Source organism: Clarias gariepinus, chromosome 19 (assembly GCF_024256425.1).
Source record: "Clarias gariepinus isolate MV-2021 ecotype Netherlands chromosome 19, CGAR_prim_01v2, whole genome shotgun sequence".
In the NCBI taxonomy this organism is placed as follows: domain Eukaryota; kingdom Metazoa; phylum Chordata; class Actinopteri; order Siluriformes; family Clariidae; genus Clarias; species Clarias gariepinus.
In genome coordinates, this window is record NC_071118.1 from 11,228,362 (window position 1) to 11,248,467 (window position 20,106).

At 36.6% G+C, this 20,106-nt stretch overlaps 5 protein-coding genes across 5 annotated transcripts; all 5 read left to right on the forward strand.

Moving 5' to 3' along the window:
• The first annotated feature begins 1,153 nt into the window (after nucleotides 1-1,153).
• fbxo40.1 (F-box protein 40, tandem duplicate 1) lies at nucleotides 1,154-4,581 on the forward strand. Its single transcript, XM_053478787.1, has 4 exons — nucleotides 1,154-1,235; nucleotides 1,355-1,498; nucleotides 1,603-3,423; nucleotides 3,518-4,581. The coding sequence occupies exons 2-4, from the start codon at nucleotides 1,496-1,498 to the stop codon at nucleotides 3,716-3,718; spliced, it is 2,025 nt and encodes a 674-aa protein (XP_053334762.1). The 5' UTR covers nucleotides 1,154-1,235; nucleotides 1,355-1,495; the 3' UTR covers nucleotides 3,719-4,581.
• Nucleotides 4,582-6,573: 1,992 nt separating this feature from the next.
• On the forward strand, nucleotides 6,574-8,011 carry c1qa (complement component 1, q subcomponent, A chain). The gene is made up of 3 exons (XM_053477966.1): nucleotides 6,574-6,696; nucleotides 6,821-6,993; nucleotides 7,252-8,011. Exons 2-3 carry the CDS (start codon nucleotides 6,831-6,833, stop codon nucleotides 7,842-7,844), a joined length of 756 nt encoding a protein of 251 aa, XP_053333941.1. The 5' UTR covers nucleotides 6,574-6,696; nucleotides 6,821-6,830; the 3' UTR covers nucleotides 7,845-8,011.
• Nucleotides 8,012-8,978: 967 nt separating this feature from the next.
• On the forward strand, nucleotides 8,979-10,444 carry c1qc (complement component 1, q subcomponent, C chain). Its single transcript, XM_053477884.1, has 2 exons — nucleotides 8,979-9,231; nucleotides 9,757-10,444. The coding sequence occupies exons 1-2, from the start codon at nucleotides 9,069-9,071 to the stop codon at nucleotides 10,305-10,307; spliced, it is 714 nt and encodes a 237-aa protein (XP_053333859.1). The 5' UTR covers nucleotides 8,979-9,068; the 3' UTR covers nucleotides 10,308-10,444.
• A 1,718-nt stretch (nucleotides 10,445-12,162) lies between these two features.
• c1qb (complement component 1, q subcomponent, B chain) lies at nucleotides 12,163-13,680 on the forward strand. Its single transcript, XM_053477988.1, has 3 exons — nucleotides 12,163-12,291; nucleotides 12,485-12,653; nucleotides 12,873-13,680. The coding sequence occupies exons 1-3, from the start codon at nucleotides 12,289-12,291 to the stop codon at nucleotides 13,418-13,420; spliced, it is 720 nt and encodes a 239-aa protein (XP_053333963.1). The 5' UTR covers nucleotides 12,163-12,288; the 3' UTR covers nucleotides 13,421-13,680.
• Nucleotides 13,681-16,338: 2,658 nt separating this feature from the next.
• si:dkeyp-69c1.9 (uncharacterized) lies at nucleotides 16,339-20,105 on the forward strand. The gene is made up of 4 exons (XM_053479171.1): nucleotides 16,339-16,385; nucleotides 17,350-17,472; nucleotides 18,588-18,819; nucleotides 18,929-20,105. Exons 2-4 carry the CDS (start codon nucleotides 17,382-17,384, stop codon nucleotides 19,053-19,055), a joined length of 450 nt encoding a protein of 149 aa, XP_053335146.1. The 5' UTR covers nucleotides 16,339-16,385; nucleotides 17,350-17,381; the 3' UTR covers nucleotides 19,056-20,105.
• Nucleotide 20,106: the final 1 nt, after the last annotated feature.

The window sequence follows — 20,106 nt, forward strand, 5'->3', positions numbered from 1 at the left end:
TGCCTAAGCATTGAACATAATATATTAATAATAATAATATTCTAAACCATGGAAAATAATTATTTTTTTTTTCTTTAACAGTCTCCAGTCTTCCTGAGAAGGTTTTCCACTAGATTTTGGAAGGTGGATATGAGGGATTTGTGCTCATTACGCACAAAAGGTCAAATATTGATGTTAGGTAAGATAGACTGGTTGATGTAAAGTATCACTTAATTACAAAAGTGTTTAATGTGGCTAATTTAATGTCAGCTCTCCATGCAGGCCACCTGAATTCTTCAAAACCAACCTTGGCAAATTATTTGGGCTAACTTTTTGCACAGGGTCTGGAACAGGTTTGAGTCCCTTAGGTCCAATGAAGGCAGCACGATGGATTAGTGGTTAGATTTGTAGCCTTGCAGATCTGTGTGCATGTTCTCCCTGTGCTTGGTGGGTTTCGTCTGGGTTCTCCAGTTTCCTCCCACAGACCAAAGACATGAAGATTAAGTTAATTGGTGTTTCCAAAATTGCCTGTAATGTGTGAATGTTGACCGGAGTTCCTACCTTGGTTGTACAAGATGGGAATAAATACAATGGTCACTACAGATCTCCACAGTTCCTAGTTGGAGTTGAGGTTCCTAGATAGATGGATGGATGTCCAACGAATGGAAATATTAATGCTACAGCATACAAAAATGTTCTGGACAATTAAAGTATAATGTTCATATTCAATAGTGGTTTAAAATGCCTAAAGTGAAAAGCAGTGTTTTTTCCCCAAGGTTTAAGTGCTGTGCTACATTGGAACTTATTACATAGTAGTGTAATAATGTGAGGGGAAAAAGTGAATAATTGTTGGCCAAGTATCTTTTGGTATGTGGAAAGTTTTTTAATACTGTGGTATTAATGTCAATAAACTTACAATATAACTTATTTATATTTTAGATAGGGTCTGTCAAAGATCTTCAATGAATAATAATCTTCTACAACTTTGGATTCAACACCATGTTTGATAACACTAAGCTCTGTCTGACCTGCCCCCTGGAATTCAGGGCAACTGATGACCTGTAACCAGACTCCATGTTGCAGCGGGCTTGTCTCGTTATATAGCCACCATGACAGCTTTTCTCTATTTTTAACATTCGGGCACACACAGCGGATAAAAGTTCACTTAGTATTACAGCAACAAAGCAGGAAGAAGCAATGCACTGACCCACAGTAGGACAACCTGCATGTTTTTCTTGCTATGTTGACCTCATATTGTAAGTTCAGGGTTGTTTTGCATTCATGTGTGTATCTGTTTTAGTTATTCTGCCTTTGGTAGGGTGTGTGATTTCACTTAATCGTTTTGGTATATTGCTGAATTGTGTTTTATTTCCAGCCACATGAGGGAGTTAGTGTTTTATGATATGACCGGATCATTTTTGCAAAGGTTCACACTTGGAGTCACCTTCAGATTGAGATAAAGACTTTTTTTTTTATAATCACATGATCAAGTTCTGTTTATCCCGCTGATATAAATATGGTAAGTTACTTACCATCTTTACTTCGGGAGCCAAATTGCATAGAAAATGAAAGCAGCAAGCTTTTAAATAGCCTTTATTGACATTTTGTTGACATTTATTTTAGGGAAGGCAACAGACTTCAGGATCAAAACTTCATAGGCACTGCGAGAGCTGTCACAACAGATGCTGTAAAGTGCCCTTAGAGGTCTCTGTGTCATGCATGATCATCAACTGCCGCTTGCTGTGCGGTGCCTCGTTTCACATGTGCAAAGAGGATGAACACATACTGCTGTGTCCTAATGAGAAGGTGCCCTGCATCAATGCACATTATGGCTGCCCTTTCACCATGTGTCGCTCAAAGCTGGCCAAACACCTGGAAGTATGTCCCGCTAGTGTGGTGGTCTGCTCGATGGAATGGAACCGCTGGCCTATTGAAGAGACAGAACCTCCTGAGTTCTACAAGAATATCTTGAAGGAGAGCCACACCCAGGAGCCTCTGGACCTTTCCATGGCACTGCGGGACCAAAGGCATTTGTTTCAGTCTCTCAAAATGAAAGCTCTATTTCCTGAACTTATTGAAAAGATTGAGAAGAAACCTGTCATTCAAGAACTCGAGGGAGCTGTTGGAGGGTTATCTAAAGATGCACAAGAAGCCTTGTTATCTATAAATGCTCTCTCATGCCTTGAACCTCAGGAGAAGGAGTTAACTCAGGAAGAGAGGGAGGCGATAGCAAGGAACACTGATGTAAAAGGCATTGAAAGGTATGAGATCTGGGAGAGGATGTTTAGTATGGAGCTGAGTGGCTGCCAGCAAACTGTCAAGTCACTAGGCACCAACCCTGCTTCCAGTAGCAAAAAGCTGAAACCTCAAGTAAATCCAACGGAACTAGAGATCCTTAAAGAGGAGGCAGAAACAGAAATTGGAAATTCAGCAGCACTTACTTATAAGTCACATTTCAATCCATATGAAATGGATGAAGATAAATTTCTAATAGCAGTTTCTTTATTTGCATGTGACACGCGTCCTAATAAGACATTTGTATACGAACATTTGGAGCCCATGAAGATCAAAACTGTGCGAACGTTCAAAGTTCCCACCAGTTTCATGGCCCGGCCAAGGTGTATACGGAATCCTTCTCATTACAAAAAAGAAAGCAAAGCTGTTGACACAGAAGACCTGAGCACTGACATGGAGAACATGCCAAAATGGGATGAGGTTCAAGCATCCCTTCTGTGCTCTCTGGAGAAGGAACTCAGAGGACACCTTATTGCCGAGTCCAGTTCTGCAGATGCACTTCTTAAGGATGAAGGAACTCAAACTTATGACTTTTACTCTGCTCCTTTCAAAGCAGATGCATCTCTGGCGGATCTCACGACAGACAAGCCTCTGCAGCTTCATGTACAGATACAAACTGAGAGCGTCACAAACAGGCATAACAAATGTAGCTCTGTATTCACATACATCTGCAGCCATTCATACAGAAGAAATGAGTTTCCTTTTCATTATAAGAACTTTCACTCAGATATCCAGTTCTGTTTAAATGGCTGGTTTGAACACAGGTGTCCTCTGGCTTATTTGGGTTGCACCTACAGTCAAAGGCAACTCCGGCCTTTTGCACACAAAGCCGCGGTCTCCTACGATAAAGACCTCAGCACATTTACTCTCAGACCCGAGGTGCCATCGGTTCACTATGAAGGTGTGACGACAGGAAATACAGAAAGAAAACGAGCACGAAACCAGGACGCTCTAAGCAAGTTGCCTTTTGAGGTTCTCACTCACATTGCTGGGTTTCTGGACAGCTTTACACTGTCTCAGCTGGCTCTCGTATCCAGGTTAATGAGAGAGGTGTGTGGGATTTTGCTACATGAAAGAGGCATGGTTTCGCTCAAGTGGGAGAAGAAAATCTACTCACATGGTGGATGGTGCTGGAGAGCTAAACATAAGGTAAGATTTTTCTAAAAGCCTAATAATCATGCATTTGCTATTTCTTTAATTACTTAGGCTTGATGCACTAATAGATGTTTCCAAATTCATTTAGGTCTGGGAATTCAGCAACTTGTTTTCCCCTGTAGACCATTGGTGCTTGGACAATGTCCCCTCAATGTCTGAACACCTTAAGGTCTGTCCCTATTATGAGATGGAAAACAGAACGGAACCTGTACCTTTAACTGGTGTCTTCGATTATGAAAAAGAAGATAGAGCGCAAAGTCTTGTGTCCATGTTTATCAAGGATAAGTGACTTTTGCATTGCAGTTAAAGAAAATATTTAACAAAAGGGTGGCATAATATAGCCTGATGTTATTGTTACCACTGTTAAGTTTATTATTTTCCAATAATGGTATGTTCCAATATGTTTTATTTCTCATATATTACAGCAATTTTTCCATAATGACCATTTAAAAAATTCATTAAAGACATTTTTATTTCTGTATAGTCACATCTAATGACGTACTATTATCACTATAGCAGCTCTATAGCAGCTCTAAACAAAACACATACAGTATTTAATCTTTCTTGAAGATTGGCTGACATCTTCATACTGTATGGCTGACAACTTAACATTATAGCTTTGTGTTTGATTGTTAAAAAGTGCTGACACTGGAGACATTTTTCATTATTGTTAAATGACTTATTATAGAAACTTTCACCATATCTATTATTAAACTTTTTTGGGAAACTAACAATTTTTAAATCTGCATATTATTAATCTAGTGACTAACTATTGCCATTGAAAACAAGAAAGAACACATTCATCTACAAATGTTATTTGCCCTGCAGCTGGCATTAATGTCAGCTATATAAACCACTGTGATATAAGTAGGACATAACTCATATTTCTAAACCCATGCATTGAAACTTCTATCATCAATTTCAACTTCCATTATTGGCTGTGATGAACCTCCTAAACTTTAATGAATCATATATTTCCATCCCTCCCTATTATATGTAAATAAATATTAGTCTAATCATTTTACATTGGTTTGTACCCAATAGATAATTCCCCTTAAGGAAGATGTACAGTATAGAATTATAAACCGTTAATAAAAGTCATCATAAAATGATGCATTCAAACACTTTGGTTATTATGCTATACCTGTCCTCTACCATAAAATGTTTTGAGTATTGCAGAGTATTGCAATGGTATAGAAAATGTTCAAGCTTTTGGAAGAAATATTAATTGAAAATGTCTTGACAAAATAATAATAATAATAATAATAATAATAATAATTACGATTCAGTTATTTGCACATGTAGTGAACATCTCTGTGAAATGTTTTCTTTGCATACCCCAGTTGGGAAGCTAGGGTAAACGTGAAGTGTCCAATACTCTAAATTGGCCTTAAGGTCCCAACAGTGGCAGCTTGGCAGTGTTGGGATTTGAAGCAACAACCTTCTGTCATTCATTTGGTATTCATTATGTACAGTTGTGGCCAAAAGTTTTGAGAATGACACAAATATTAGTTTTCACAAAGTTTGCTGCTAAACTGCTTTTGGATCTTTGTTTTAGTTGTTTCTGTGATGTACTGAAATATAATTACAAGCACTTCATACGTTTCAAAGGCTTTTATCGACAATTACATGACATTTACGCAAAGAGTCAGTATTTGCAGTGTTGGCCCTTCTTTTTCAGGACCTCTGCAATTTGACTGGGCATGCTCTCAATCAACTTCTGGGCCAATTCCTGACTGATAGCAACCCATTCTTTCATAATCACTTCTTGGGGTTTGTCAGAATTAGTGGGTTTTTGTTTGTCCACCCGCCTCTTGAGGATTGACCACAAGTTCTCAATGGGATTAAGATCTGGGGAGTTTCCAGGCCATGGACCCAAAATTTCAACGTGTTGGTCCCCGAGACACTTAGTTATCACTTTTGCCTTATGGCACGGTGCTCCATCGTGCTGGAAAATGCATTGTTCTTCACCAAACTGTTGTTGGATTGTTGGAAGAAGTTGCTGTTCGAGGGTGTTTTGGTACCATTCTTTATTCATGGATGTGTTTTTGGGCAAAATTGAGTAAGTGAGCCCATTCCCTTGGATGAGAAGCAACCCCACACATGAATGGTCTCAGGATGCTTTACTGTTGGCATGACACAGGACTGATGGTAGCGCTTACCTTGTCTTCTCTGAACAAGCCTTTTTCCAGATGCCCCAAACAATCGGAAAGAGGCTTCATTAAAGAATATGACTTAGCCCCAGTCCTCAGAAGTCCATTCACCATACTTTCTGCAGAAGATCAATCTGTCCCTGATGTTTTTTTTGGAGAGAAGTGGCTTCTTTGCTGCCCTTCTTGACACGAGGTCGTCTTCCAAAAGTATTCGCCTTATTGTGCGTGCAAGCTCTGCACTGGTGGCACTCCGATCCCGCAGCTGAATCTTCTTTAGAAGACATTTCTGGCGCTTGCTGGACTTTCTTGGATGCCCTGAAGCCTTCTTAACAAGAATTGAACCTCTTTCCTTCAAGTTCTTGATGATCCTATAAATTGTTGATTTAGATGCAATATTAGTAGCCACAATATCCTTGCCTGTGAAGCCATTTTAATGGACTGTAATGATGGCTGCACGCGTTTCTTTGCAGGTCACCATGATTAACAATGGAAGAACAATGATTTCAAGCATCACCCTCCTTTTAACATGTCAAGTCTGCCATTCTAACCCAATCAGCCTGACGTAATGATCTCCAGCCTTGTGATCGTCAACATTCTCACCTGAGTTAACAAGACGATTACTGAAATGATCTCAGCAGGTCCTTTAATGACAGCAATGAAATGCAGTGGAAAGGTTTTTTGGGGATTAAGTTAATTTTCATGGCAAAGAAGGACTATGCAATTCATCTGATCACTCTTCATAACATTCTGGAGTATATGCAAATTGCTATTATAAAACCTTAAGCCTAACTTTTCCAATTTCCAATATTTATGTAATTCTAAAAACTTTTGGCCACGACTGTAGTTATGGGAGATTATTTTTTGGCCTTTCTGATGGGGAAAAAGGTAGCTGGCTGAGTTTATATATAAAAAAAAGAATAGGAAAAGCAGAAGCAGGCTTTTTGCACAAATATATATATATATATATCTGTCTTTTTTTAATGATGTTGCACTTTTATTGGGGAATCGAAACAACTGGACTTTTTTTCTCGTTGCTATGACATTATACTGCTTCTTGTTCATGTCAAGTAAGGAGAGGAGAAGTCTGAATCTTTAATCTGACACTGGAATACTGGTGAGTCTGAAACAGCTCAAATCAACATTTGATTGATTTAATGAAAAACTAATACAGTATAGTCAGGAAAAATGGTTGAGGTATATTAAATATGTATGAATATCTATTCTTTGTGACTCTTTAGATTATTTAGGATGAAGCTATCATTCCATTTGTTTGGAGTTGTCTGGGTGGCTATACTTTTGTCCATCAGTCTCTGCCAGGAAACCTGTACGGTACCGGGTGGAAAACCAGGAGTTCCTGGGACTAGTGGATCGCCTGGACAAAAAGGACAAAAAGGAGAAAAAGGACAATCAGGTATATATTCTGTTTATGTTGGATTGTAGAGCTTTAAGCTTCATGGCTATTTGCATTGTTTGCATGAGCAATTCATAGTGTAAATATACAGTTTATTGTGGTTTAATGTCACAGTTCCAGAGTTGCCAGTTCAATCCTGAGCTTGAGTAACTATCAGTGTATTTCTTCTAAAGTGCAGATTTCCTAATAAAAAAAAATATGAACAAAGATAAAAGAACATATTTATTGATGAATGAGCTTTGTATTGCATTGTTTTAGGTTTGCAGCTGGAGTTGAGTAAAGAAGATTTGGTTGCTCTTAAGGGAGAAAAGGGTGAACAAGGTCCCATAGGAGACATTGGTGCTAAAGGCTTTGATGGTCTCCTTGGTCCATTGGGTCCCATCGGTCCACCAGGGAGTCCTGGGAGCACTGCGGGCAGCAGAATGTCTCATGCAGAAAAAGCAGCTTTTACGGTCGTGCGTAATTTGAATAAATACCCCACATACAGCCAACCTGTTATATTTAATGATGAACGTACTAATTTGAATAATGACTTCAGCCATACAACTGGGAAGTTCACATGTAAGGTTGCTGGAACATATTATTTTGTGTTCCATTCTGCCTCTGAGGGTGACCTGTGTCTAAAATTGGTTTATAAAAGTAATCCTGAGGTCGGCCTGACATTCTGTGACTATAACAAGCGTACAGGACCCTCCCCATCTCAGGTTATGTCTGGTGGGGTTGTGACTAAGCTTGCTAGGGGAGATGAGGTGTGGCTACAACCTGTTAAAATCGCCAACAAGGACACAAACAAAATGTCAAAAACGGAAATGTCCGTGTTCAGTGGATTCCTGATTTTTCCTAGCGGATGAGGAAAACTTGTATAATAATTCATGTTACTGCCACTGTACCATTATTAGTGCTACAGTCTTTCTGCAAATCAAGTTTCAATTTTTAAATTCTTTCCTTTCATTCACTGTTCTTTGCAACCCAAAATTTTCTTTGTATAACCCATTATACAATAAAACATTCTGTGAAACTGTTGTGCTTATTTGTAAATGTGCACAATGAATACATGGTGATTACATACAGTAAGATTGAGATTGTATTAATGTTGAATTGAATATGAAATAGGTACTGAAGAAAGGCTGAAGAAACATGATTATAAATAAAAAAATGACTGTAAATTTAACTCTTAAAGAGTGATTTAAGAAAAAAAACAAGAAAATTTAAATCAGAAGTTTGCTTTGTCTAACTACATCATTAAATTAATTTGGTATGTATTACCTTGCATTATTACCCAACAGACCTAACTGGAGTTATATGCAAGAATTATACATGAAGTTAGTTGGTTTGAGAGAAGAGGATGCAGAAGGTAGGGTTAGGTGGAGGCAGAAGATTTGCTATGGCAAGCCCTGAAAGGGAACAGCCGAAAGACAAAAAAGATACACAAAATAAAAGCTAGACAAAATTTATTAAAATAAAAAGACAAGGAACGTATATAAACAAAAACATACAAATTGCATGAGTGATTGCATAAGTAATCCCCTAAGCCCAAATACTGAAAAACATTTACATTATCTCTGGTGTAGTATACATACATATACAGAAGTCATACAATGAAAATGAACCTAGTGTAATTAAAATATTTAATGATCACTTTGAAAAAAAAAAAAAAAAAATGTTCCTGAAGGTCTACTGAGTAAGTTGCAAAATATACTTGCAACAATGGAACTATTAAAAAAAAAGCTTCTAACACATGGATTGTAAAAAAGGGGGTGAAGAGTGTACTCGTCCAACACTTGTATAAGGTCAGAAACACTTACTGAAGACTTTTTGAGCTGAACATTTTGTTCACAAAGAATTAAATTAGCTTAAAAATCTAATCTAGTTTAAATAGTTTAGGTCATAACTTGTAATTGAAACTACAAGCACTAGTAGGTCTGAGTAGGGATCTAAAGGCGGTGCCTTTACAGTGCAGTTTTGAAAAGAGGAACACAGAAAATTTCTAGTGATTGACAAAACATTTCAGTGACTTGGACTCTTTAAAACTTGCACTTACACAGCCAAGGACAACCTGATGTTCTGCGTTAGCCATGTTTAACCTTAGGCTTATATTTGGAGCTCTGTTGGGAGTGTGGCTTTGCACTGTAGCTGCTCAAGACACATGTCAGGCAGGCACACCTGGACTGCCGGGTATTCCCGGAATTCCTGGACGCGATGGCAGTGATGGTGAAAAGGGTGAGAAAGGCGAAGCAGGTAAGCAGTACTTTGTTCAGTTGTACTTTTTGCATTCCTTAACACTCCATGATGAATAGAATGGAATATCCATACTGGATTAGGAAGTTATGTTTTTTTAAAGATGATTCGAAAAAATCAGCTTTAAAAAATAAAATATGTAAAAAAAAATTCTGTAGTGATTCATTTACACAGTACAATAAACAAAAACAAGTGATGAGAATGGTGATCAGTCTATTACAGTACTTTAAGCATAGCATATGTTGGACTGCAATGGATTTCTGAATGCTTCTGAAAGGTGTTTTAAAGGGGTTCTAATTGTAACTGTTATGGAAAGAGCAATCCTATGTCATAAGGTTCCACTTCGAATGATTAAACTTTTGCATAATGAAAAGTGGGTTCCAAATTGATTAATTGATTGGTTGATTGATTGATTGACTAAGGCTCTGTCCTTCTGACATTTAAGTGGCCGCATTTCCAGGAATGTTAACTTAAAAAATAATAGTCCTATGTGGTTGATTTAGGACTATGTGTTTATCTCAACAGGACGCACATTGGACCTGGTGAACAAAGCGACTAAAGGGCAAAAAGGGGAACCCGGCATAAAAGGGTCTCAGGGAAAAAGAGGTCCATCTGGTGATCAGGGCCCACCAGGACCACAGGGTCCACCTGGGGACAAAGGAGAGTCAAGTGAATCTAAACCACAGTCTGCTTTCTGTGTATCTCGTGAAAACAACTCACCACCCCGATCTGATACCCCAATCATCTTCATAAGGGAGATCAACAATGAACAACGCCACTTTAATCTTAATGAGGGTAAATTTCAGTGTCACATCCCTGGTACCTACTATTTTGTATATCATGCAACGTCCCATGATAAGACCCTTTGTGTTAAGCTCATGATTGATGGAAATAAAAAGTTTACTTTCTGTGACCATATTCAAGATGAATTTAATGTGAGTTCAGGAGGTGTTGCTGTGTACTTGCAGCAAAACAGTAAAGTCTGGTTGGAGGCTAATGACAGAGTAAATGGCATGTACGCAGAGGGAGGCCAAGGCGACAGTGTCTTCTCTGGTTTTTTGCTTTATGCTCACTGAGGGGTTTCTTCAGTGTTGTACAAAACACAACAGATTACATAAGGTTTCACATTTACAATCATGATCTGTACTTTCAAGAGCACAAAATGTCATTTTGATTTCCATGCTACTAATAAAATGCTACTGGAATAAAACAAGCTACTTTTGTTTCTGTTGTCTCAATATATACAATATTATAGATGCAATAGCCCTCTTTAGTTGCCCTTCCTGTGGGGTGTCTTAAAGTTAAAGATAAAGAGACTTTGTAGAAAAGAGATCATTGTAGTAATACAATGGAGTTTGTTTGGTTGCTCTCAGAAAACAGCAGCAATAAAGAAAATGCTAAAGAATAAACAAAAGATAACTGCACTAAAATATTAATACAATAATATACACAGTGGAATTGATGTACAGTATAATGGGACATGGATCTTGGAGAAAACAGTGCAGTGCAAACAGGTATTTTCAGAAAGAAGGAGGTTTTGCACAAGTTCAATTAAATTAAATAACAACAACAATAATAAGAATAAGAATAACTAATGCTAAGAAGAATAAGAGGGTTGATAAACACCTTGTTTTTTTCTGTTTTCAGTTTTCCGCGTGTGTGTGGTTGGGATATCCCTTAGTCTGTTAGGGTGTGTCTAATTGTCCAGTATTTTTTGCACTGCCAGAACATTGACATGACAAAAGCAAAAACATAAAATAAAAAACAAAAATCCAATTACCTAATAATTGCTAATAAACTCTTTAAAATGCTTATTTAACCCATTCATTTGGGTAGAACACTAATTTCTGGAGGCTGGGAAGCACTAGCTATTAAAGGAACTTATGACGAACACTTTCATTAAGGCAGAACAATAACGTTCTTCAGCACCAATAAACTGTACATACACTGTAACTGTGAAATATATATGTTTAATTCATTTCAATTCAAATTTTTTTATTTAGTGCTTTTAACAATGATCATTGTCTCAAAGCAACTTCACAAAATGAAAAGAAAATTTATGGAAGTTGTGTGCACTGGTTACTACAAAATGAGGACAGTACTGGCAGAACACACTCACTCACTACATCCTGGACTGATGGTTGTCAATCCATCACAGAGCACACACATACACACACTCACACACACCTAGGGGCAATTAGGAAACACCAGTTAGCCTAATATGTATGTCTTTGAACTGTGGGAGGAAACCCACCAAGCATGTGGAGAACATGCAAACTCCATTCACACAGAGGCGGGGATCGAGCCTGTTCGGGAATTGAACAAGGATCCTGGAGATGCAAGGTGACAGTGCTAACCACTTAGCCAATGAGCCGCCCTGGCAGAATACAAAAAATAAGAAATGTTAAATCGTAGCACCCTTACATAAATGGATCTTCAGTGGTTTAATTTGAAAACTACTGTAACTTCATATAATATGGTAACATAAAAATACCATCTATTAATGGAAATTGTTACATGTTGTTTTCCTTTAAGCATTAACCCTCTCTTATCAATTAGCCTTAGTTGCATATGTTTGGTAGAAAACCAGAGTACCCAGAGGAATCCCACCATGCGCAGGAAAAACATGCAAACTTCCACAGACCCCTAAACAGCTTGAAGGTGCAGGGCCACAGTGCTAATCACTATGCCAGCGTGCTACCATGTTTATCATCAACCATGAGCATTTAAATACAAGAGCTCTAAAATTTTGCTAATCTTGTAACTTTTTCCCTGCACAGGATGTTCTATTTCTGCATGTTTTGCTGTAATTTGCTAATGCAAGCGAAAAACATCTTTTAAAATATTTTTTTAATATATTACTCAATCCAGGACTAATACGTGCTGAATGTGCATTTTATTTCTTCCTCGTCTATATTGTGCAATACTGATGTTCTCCATTTGAAGAGAGAAATGAAAACCGGAATTTGTTCTTGTGGGAAATGATTAGTTTTTTCGTCTCTCATACTCGAGGTTGTCGCTGATTTCTCAAACACGGTGTGGAGATTTCTTGGAACGATGGTAAGACAACTGATTAAAAATACATTTTATAAGAGATAATAAGGAATATTAACATAGGTAATAACAAAATAATAACAAAAAAATAGCACAAATTTTTTTATTAGTCCATTAGCACAAGGATAATATTCTTATTCTTCTTGTCATTATTATTGTTATTATTATTATTATTATTATTATTATTATTATTTTGCAGGTATACTTGTCAGTGTATGCCATTCTACCTAGTGTTTTGCTATGGGTTGTGACCCCCTCTGTCGCAGACACATGTAAAGGCTACACAGGATACCCTGGTGTGCCAGGCATCCCAGGAACTCCTGGTACTAATGGAAAACATGGACCAAGGGGAGAAAAAGGAGATTCTGGTAAAAAAAAAAAAAAAATCTAACTTAAAGATATCTTACATTTAATGTTATTAAAAGCAAGATATTTAAAGACACTGTGGAGAGTCTCTTTTCAGTAATATATATTGACTATGTTACATTTTATATATTCTGTTGTTTGTTTTAGCACAAGAAACATAAAATGTAATGAAAACTACACAAAAAAATGATTTTTAATGATTGATAACTATTTGCATGTAGGTGAAGACACTCAGCCGGTAAAGGGAGCCAAGGGTGAAATGGGTGAGCCTGGACGGCCTGGGAGACCGGGACCCAAGGGGGGTGAAGGGGCAGTTGGTTTACCAGGACAAAAGGGACCAAAAGGCTTAAAGGGAATATTTCACATAAGCTCAGATGTCAAACCCGTATTTTTCTCTAATAAAAGAGGTACTCCTGGCAGAACAACTGTGATGCCAAATAAAATCCTTGAATTTGAAGATGTTGTCTCTTCTGAGAAGCCGGGTGATAGAATCAGTAATGGTCTTTTCAGAGCCAAACAGTCAGGGATTTATTACTTTGTGTACCACGTGTCTGCATCACAGACCGCTTGCCTGTGCATTAAGCACCAGGATAAAGAGGTGTTAAAAATGTGTGATTTTTCGAATGGAGTGCTACTGTCCTCTGGGTCTGTAGTCCTGAACGTAAAAAATGATGAAACTGTGGGTGTGTACGTGTGCACTAAATCAAGTCTGATCATGGGTAAAGATGCTGATAGTACATTTACTGGCTTCCTACTTTTCCCATCATAAGTATTCAGAAAAAAATGAAACCGTTTATGAGTCTTATCTAATTAATTGACCTTAAGAGCTCAATGATTTCAAATGATTGTTTCTGCCTTATTTTTCTTTGCTTTTTTTTAAGCATTTTTCAGTATCTTAACAAAGAACCTTTTTTTTTTTTAAATCATGAACAAATGGAATAGTTTTGCAAACAAAAGAATGTAATTACATGGCTGACAATTTGTTGTACACAAAAATAAAGCTAAAATAAAAAGAAATAAAACCTTTAAGGCTGTAATGTTCTTGGACTCTTGGGCAGGTTGCTGGAACAAATGACACAAATGGAATGGATTATGAATATAAATTAATTGCAAGCTTACAGCAAAATCCGATGCAAACATACACATATTGACAGCAAATACTTGCAAGAAAATAATAATAATAATCTACCACTACACCACCGTGCTGCCAAAAATAATTCAACGGTTTGCTAATGCCAGTGTTTATATATATATATTATACATTTTATTTACTAATGTAAATTAGTTACATAATTTATTATCTTTATTATTTTTAAATTTAATGAAATTATTTAAAATCATAATCTTTTTTCACTTTTAGGTTTCTGGCAAAAAGTTGCGAATTACTGAAGACCTTACAACAACATTCTGACATACAGCTGTTATGCACTTGTCATTTGCATGTTCTTTCATTCATATGAAATATTTTGACAGAATGAAGTGACGTGAAATTTTGTGTATGAGCAGGGATGTTACATGTATTAAATAATTAGCTTTTAACCTGTAGCAACTTTAAAACTATACTATTTCTTTTATTATTATTAATAGTTAGTATATATTGGAATTATGTTGAATTCCAAGGAAAAAACAACAATTATCAAAAGCAATATGATGATACGGCACTATATAGACCATAAAATATATAACACTTAATCTAAGTAATGTTCAAACATATTTTGTCAGAACCCATTCATAACCCAATATACTGATCAGCCATAACAGTAACATCACTGCCAGGTGAATTGAATAACATTGATTATCAATGATTATTATTACTGGACAATCAACTCCGCTTCACAGAGGTCCCATCGCACATACCACAGCACCCAAAGGATTCGTCACTAATATCCCAGTGCCAGACAACACAGCACATGACAGAGGTCTTGCGGATCCATGCCCTGAAGGGCCAAAGATGCCCGATGGCACAAGGGAAAACTTAAAACCAAGGTGTTTTTGATGCTAACAGTTTTAAAGTTATGAATGATTAGTGCATTTGTTCCAAATCACTAGGTACACTAGGTATGAATATTAAGGTAGGTATCCCCTAGAGTATGCACAAACTTGGTGTCATTTACTGCTGTGGGTCTTATTGTTCTTGAGCTGATTACTTCACTCAAAGGCTTTTGAAAAGAATAGGCCAGCCATGGCAACCACCATCAACTAAAGCTTACAGCAGATTTCAATCAAGCCTGTTGTAAGAATGTAAGAAAAACAGAGCTGCTATAGTTCTTGCTTAGATGAACTACTAGAACAACCGGAATCATAGAATTTTTGCGATTATTAGTCAAGCACACAAAAGGTGAGTATTTATTTGCAATCAAAACAGTATATACATTAAAGTTAGATAATGGTTAAACATAAAGATAGAGTTTACTGCAAAATCTGATATCTTCCCAGGGAGGATTTTCTTGCCACTTTTGCCTCTGGCTTGCTCATTAGGGATAAATTGATTAATTTAAAAAAGCATAAATCAAATAAAAAATAAGTTTACAATTTAAATGTATATCCAGAATTAACATTTATGTAAAGCCACTTCATGATAATGCCCATTATGCATTTAAAAGCATTATAAAATAAAATAAAATTACATTCATTTGAATTGAAATACAGATGTTTTAAAGTAAACAAGCCATAAATGATTATGCCACCAGGCAAGTAGAAGCTCTAATATGCAGCCCAGAGTCATGTTATGGTTACCTAGAAACTTAAACATAGTTTGCATAACATAATCAAGTATAGTAAGATATTTAGTTTTTACAGTCATTAAACCCCATGTTTTCATTTCTTTAGACAAGATACTGTAGATACCCTGACAGACAATCCTCTACCAACTCAGTGCTGGCAACAGAGAATTGGTCACTGATTGAAATAAAAAAGATTTAATTCATCAAATTGCCTAGGTTTTGCAGATAAAAAGAACTTCACTCTATATTGCACATTCCTGACCTCATAAATATTAATTAAACCATAGTAATAAAAAAATTAGGGAGGCAGGGTGGCTTAGTGGTTGGCACTGTCAAATGATGCACCTCCAGGGTCCCGGTTCGATTCTTGCCTCATGGTCTGGTGGATTTCCTCCGGGTAATCTGTTTTTCTCCCACAGTCCAAAGACATGTCGATTAGGCTAATTGCCAGTAGTGTGTGAATGCATGTGTAAATATTGACCAAATGTCCTACTATAATCATAAATATGGGAATAAATACAATGTCACAATTGGGCTCCACAGTCCCTAGTTGGAGTACAGAGATTCATTGATGGATGGATGGATGAATGGAAAAATGGCCAATAAATACAATTTGATGTAAACTGCTGTCAAATGTGAAAGTAGATATACAGTGCACTACGATTAAACAGCACATTACTGTGCACCAAGTATTCGTGCAACACTAATGTCTAACACTTACTCTGGGCATTAGTAACACAAGCGGTGTTCCTTGGTATCATGCCACAGTATCATGGCAACCCAGCACAGACAACATACTGTAAATGGTAAATGTGTACTAACAAGCTTTTTTCTCTCTCTTTAGTGCAGACAAAGTAATGGCCACACAAAAAAGGCCGCTAACAAAGCAGTTATGCCCACTTCCTCGCACTCGTCATGATTTCCATGTTAGACTGCTGCATCTTAAAAATGCTCAAAGGGTAAAGCCCTTGCAAGCTTTTCCACAGGTGGGGGAACTTCCTCCTGTGGCAGGTAATATGCTAATGATGTATGACAAAGTATGACAAAAACAACAAATTTAATTACATTAAAGTAGCAATTTGGTCAGTCTTATATGATTGCATTTGACATCATTTATCTTAAATCTAGTAATTGTAGCAAAAAAAAGTTTTCTCTAGAGCCACAATGAGTGAAATTTTAAAAAAGACCTTGATTGATAAGTTACTTTCAGTACAAAAGGGCTGAGGAACTATTCCTCTAACTCTGAATAGTTTAGTTGATATTTAAAGTGTATACTTTTAGCTATTAGCTATAAGTTTATTACGTATATAGTATGACTTCACTTGTTAGAACACAGTGACAGTGATGTACAGGGGCTTCTTAGTAAAATAGAATATCATCGAAAAGTTGATTAATTTCAGTAATTCAATTTAAAAATTGAAACTCATATATTATATAGATTCATTACACACAGGCTTATAATGTTTCAAGTGTTTATTTCTTTTCATTTAAATTTTTTTATTATGGCTTACAGCTAATGAAAACCCAAAATTCAGTATCTCAGAAAATTAGAATATTACTTAAGACTAATAAAAAAGATTTTTAACACAGAAATGTTGGACTGAAAAGTATGAACATGTATAGCACTTAATACTTGGCCGGAGCTCCATTTGCATGATTTACTGCAGCAATGTGACATCGTATGGAGGCAATCAGTCTGCGGCAATGCTGAGGTGTTATGGACGCCCAGGTTGCTTTGAGAGCAGCTTTCAGCTATTCTGCGCTTTAAGTCTGGTGTCTCGCATCTTACTCTTCACAATACTTCATAGATTCTCTATAGGGTCTTTTTTTAATCAACTTTTTGATGATATTCTCATTTATTGAGAAGCACCTGTATATTATATATTATATCATATCATATCATATCATATCATATCATATCATATTATATTATATAACATTTCTAATCATTCTGAATGTTTTATTTTTCTGTCAGGTTTATTGCTTTACCCAGATAAGCATGAAAAGATGGTGACTACATCAGAAATAGCTTTTGGCCCCAAACCCTATTCCAGGACTGAACCAAAGCAAATGCTAAAGTGCAGTCTGGTTCTAGAGGGTGAGGCAGATTCCTTTATTAAACAGATGCATAACATGCTACATTCACAGGTTTAACATGAACCAGTGTCATCAAGTAAAAAACAAATTGGTTTTCGTAAAAATTAAGTTAATTTAGAAAAAAATATCTGAAAAGCACTTGAGTTTGTGAAAATATTCATGTGCATGAATAGACTTCCTAATGTGAACCTGTCGAGTTTTAACTGCACATATTTTTCAAATGCAAATATAATTTTATTTAATTTTAATAAGCTAAAAGGATGCAATCCTAAAAATGAGGAGATACTTAAAGCAAAAATGATTTAATTAAAACAGATAAAAGGCAAGATAAATGGTATTCTGATAAAAGCAAAATAGGATATTAGAAATTAATGGCAAATTTATCACAAGCTGTGCTCTGGCAATTTAATTGCCAATTGGTTGATCTGATTATAGATTTTATGGAATTATGCTTGCGCAGCTGTGTATATCAGCTGTACCTTGATTATTAATTTACGAGTGATTGGTAACGACAATTTACTGGTGGTTTGTATTGATCAAAATCAGTTTATTTAAAGTTAGCTGGGAAAACATTTTTATACTAATTTTTACTACAATTATTGTAAAAGTGGGCATAACTTTTTTCTTAACTGACAGTGGAGTAATTATTAGCATAACTAGAGTTAATCTATACAACTGTACCACTCAACATAATCTCCATCACGAGCGATGCATTTCCACCAATTTCATTAAACCCAAAATCAAATTCTCTTTGCTGCAGTTGAAGACCTCCTATTGCATGGTTGGTCCTCAATGCTGATTTCCTCTTGTTTAAACTGCATCATCCATCTGTGCATATAGCTCGTCAAGGGATCTTCAAAAAGGATTCAAGAGTCAGGTTCAGTAAGGGCACGAATGCATCACTTATTATGCAGACTATGTTGAGGAAGAGTTACTCTACCAACATGTGTAATTTGAATAACCTCTCAATTGATAAATGTACATCCCTTGTATAAGATTAATCAATGAGACCCAGTGTATAAATGCATTGCTTGTTCTAAGGGTGTATGGACCAGACACACTTTGTGCCCAAAATTACTAAAAAATGTTTAAACCCTTAATTATTCACTACTATAGGGGATCACAGTTACATAACAACCAACCAAGAGGCTTATCAAGCTCAGGCTTTACATGGTGGTCCTTTGATGATGATGATGATGAGAAAAATCCCATTAAGACGTGAGAGGACTCCAACAGCTCACTACCAAACACACTACCAACAGAGCTTTGTTCGACCACAGTGCATATATGGGAGGAGACTTCAAGCCCTGCCCCGCCCTGATAACCTTGCAATCAACCCAACACTGAGGCAAGCAACGTTACTTATATGCTGGATAGACTAATATTTAGGCACTCATTTGATGGATGTTTGCATATTTTATCATTTTACCATCTCAAAAGGAATTACTTTATTGCAGGGGTGACTTTAAGACAGTCCAAATGGAGACCTACCCCGGATGGGACATCTCTCTTCATCCACGTCCTCCTCTGGTTCAAGTGAAGGCGCAACTGTCGCTCAAAGAGAAGACACCTAAACTGTGTTAAGCCGCATTAAAGCTTCCAGCTCAGATTCAGAGAGCAGTAGATGACTTGGAGACGTCCGTAGTGTCTAACTGAACCACAGAAAGAAGAATAATAGGACTGTTTACAACTGCTGCTCTTCCAAAATCACTATCAGACTACCAGATCACACTGTTAAAGGCACAAAGGAGCAAAAATCTAATTAACACCATTTTCCATTCTACTCAAAATGTAATCAGAAATATTGAATGTTTAAACTTTGCATTTAAATTTTCATGCCTAATGTACTATAATAAATTTTTTATCTGTCTCTCCAAATCCATATACCTACTTCAAATATCACCACTGATTATTTATTCACTCATAAAATGTATTAGTAAACGATTTGGTTGAAAAAAGTGTTTTTACTAATTCAATTGCAAAGTACTGTAGATCTACACACAACAAGCACTTCATTAGGAACACCTGAACATGCATGAAATTACCTAATCAGCCAATCGTGTGGCTGCAGTGCAATGGATAAAATTATGCAAATACCAGCTGATGTTCAACTCAACCATCAGAATGGGGATGTGATCTCCCTTATTATGAGCATGATATGATTGTTGGTGCCAGACATTCTGGTTCGAGTATCTCTAATGCATGCTGATTTCCTGGGATTTTCACAAACAACAGTCTACAATTTGCTCAGAATGCTGCAGTAAAGGTAAAAACACCTCGTTGATGAGAGAGGTTTAGGAAGAATGGCCAGTTAAAACTTAAGGCAGATGTGCTAAAGCAGAAGACCAAGTCAGTTTTCAACCAAACTGGTTTCATGAACATGACAAGTTCTTCAATGTCCTCTCAAAGATTAGTAGATGGGGACTGGATGGTGAAATGCAGTAAGTGTATTGAAATAAACCGTGACTTAAATTAGGACGGTTGCACTGTTTATACTGTAGATTACAGTAAGTCACACAGTGAAATGCATGTGTGAAATGCAATAAACCACCTAAACAAGTGTTTGTATGATACTCATGAAGATCTACATATGAGTGTAGAGATTTATAATACACATCATGTCTTGATGGCAGCA